The sequence below is a fragment of the Chiloscyllium plagiosum genome, unplaced genomic scaffold (assembly GCF_004010195.1).
Source record: "Chiloscyllium plagiosum isolate BGI_BamShark_2017 unplaced genomic scaffold, ASM401019v2 scaf_19577, whole genome shotgun sequence".
Taxonomy (NCBI): domain Eukaryota; kingdom Metazoa; phylum Chordata; class Chondrichthyes; order Orectolobiformes; family Hemiscylliidae; genus Chiloscyllium; species Chiloscyllium plagiosum.
Genome location: NW_025181264.1, coordinates 605 through 2,052, shown reverse-complemented (window position 1 = coordinate 2,052; position 1,448 = coordinate 605). Strand labels below are relative to the sequence as shown.

Genomic DNA, 1,448 nt, shown 5'->3' with positions numbered 1-1,448 from the left:
ATTTGAACGTTTCGGATCCTTCTGCGTAGTCAACAAGAAACTGAATTTGCTTGACTATTAGCTTTGCTACCTTGAATTTGCTGAGTTTGCACCCACTGCATGCTATTTCAAGAGATTGATTAGGCACAGAGTCGCTCTGCAGGATATGAAACATGACTAGCATTTCTCTCTTCTCAATTTTCCCTGTTTAAATCCAGCAGTGATCGCGCTGAAAGGACACACCAGCACCTTCTTTATCTCCTCTCGGAACTTGTTCTGGGAGATTGCGTATATGAAGACGTTGTTGCAGGAACTGAGCAACTGAAGCATATTAAACATCTCTTGAATTATATACCGTGGGTCATTAAAATCCAGGCCAGAGAAGTAGCCTTCACCTGTAATTCGCACGTAGAGAAAATGCCCGAGATAGCTTGCCCACAAGAGGAGGAAGCTGATGGAGATTGTGAAGAGCAAGACTATGGACTTCTTGCGATTGGCCATCTCCATATCACCACGATTGTCGGCACCCCGGAGCCTCCTGCGTGCTCTGCTGGCTGCTAAGATGTGCCTTACGTTCAAGTTGTTCAGAAGCAGGATAAGCAATAATAGGAGAAAAGGTGTAAATGTGTGGTCCAACCAGTCATAGACTTGCCAGATTGGCCAAGTATAGAAGATCACTCGAACGTCACAAAACCAGCCCACTCCATTCACAGTGTACAAAGGTTGATAGATGAAGTAGAAAGGGATGTTCTTGATACAGCTCATGGCATAGGTTACTCCAATCACCAACGATGCAGTTTTCTCCTTGCAGTATCTGGCCTTCAATCTCTGGCAACAAATGGCTACAAAGCGGTCGAAAGTGAAGGCCACGGTCAACCAGACTGAACCATCCCGGCTGCAACGGACCAGCACTGCACCGAGTCTGCAAGCAAGCGTGGTGGATAGGTAACCCTCCCGAAAGTAAATGCGTCCAATCCGGTTCAGTACAACAGCGGTAATGATGACAATGAAGTCACTCACTGCTATTGCCACCAAATAATAGGTGATGCACCGGGAAAGTCCACACCGTCCTCGGGAGAGGATTGCAATTGCTATCAAGTTTGCTGTGAGAGGTAGAGACAGAGATATGTTATGATACATATGCCACCAGCTTTTGAATCATCTAATGTATTGCTCAAGTTTACCCTTTAAGATTCTGGTTTTGTCAAATCCGTTGATAAATGTTCAACATCCAGTGCTGGATTAATTACTTTTCAGCACATGGAGTAACGCAAACTACCCCTTCATAAATTCAACGCCTCCCCCACCCCACCTTTGACAGTGAACCAATACTCACGTCTCGCTATCAAAATAAGCATCTGCAAAATGCAAAATATTTGCTGCGACGTTTTGATGCATACCATGTCCCATCCATCCAGCAACACTATGTTTGCTGATGTAAAATATGACTACATCCAACAGCATTTCGA

General features: G+C 44.8%; 1 protein-coding gene across 1 annotated transcript; it reads right to left on the bottom strand.

Annotated features, from left to right (window-relative positions):
• Positions 1–222: 222 nt before the first annotated feature.
• Positions 223–1,082, bottom strand: LOC122545445 (probable G-protein coupled receptor 139; the record flags this gene model as incomplete). The annotated part of the gene is made up of 1 exon (XM_043684468.1): positions 223–1,082. A coding segment is annotated over one exon (860 nt), but the record flags the coding sequence as incomplete, so codon positions are not given.
• Positions 1,083–1,448: the final 366 nt, after the last annotated feature.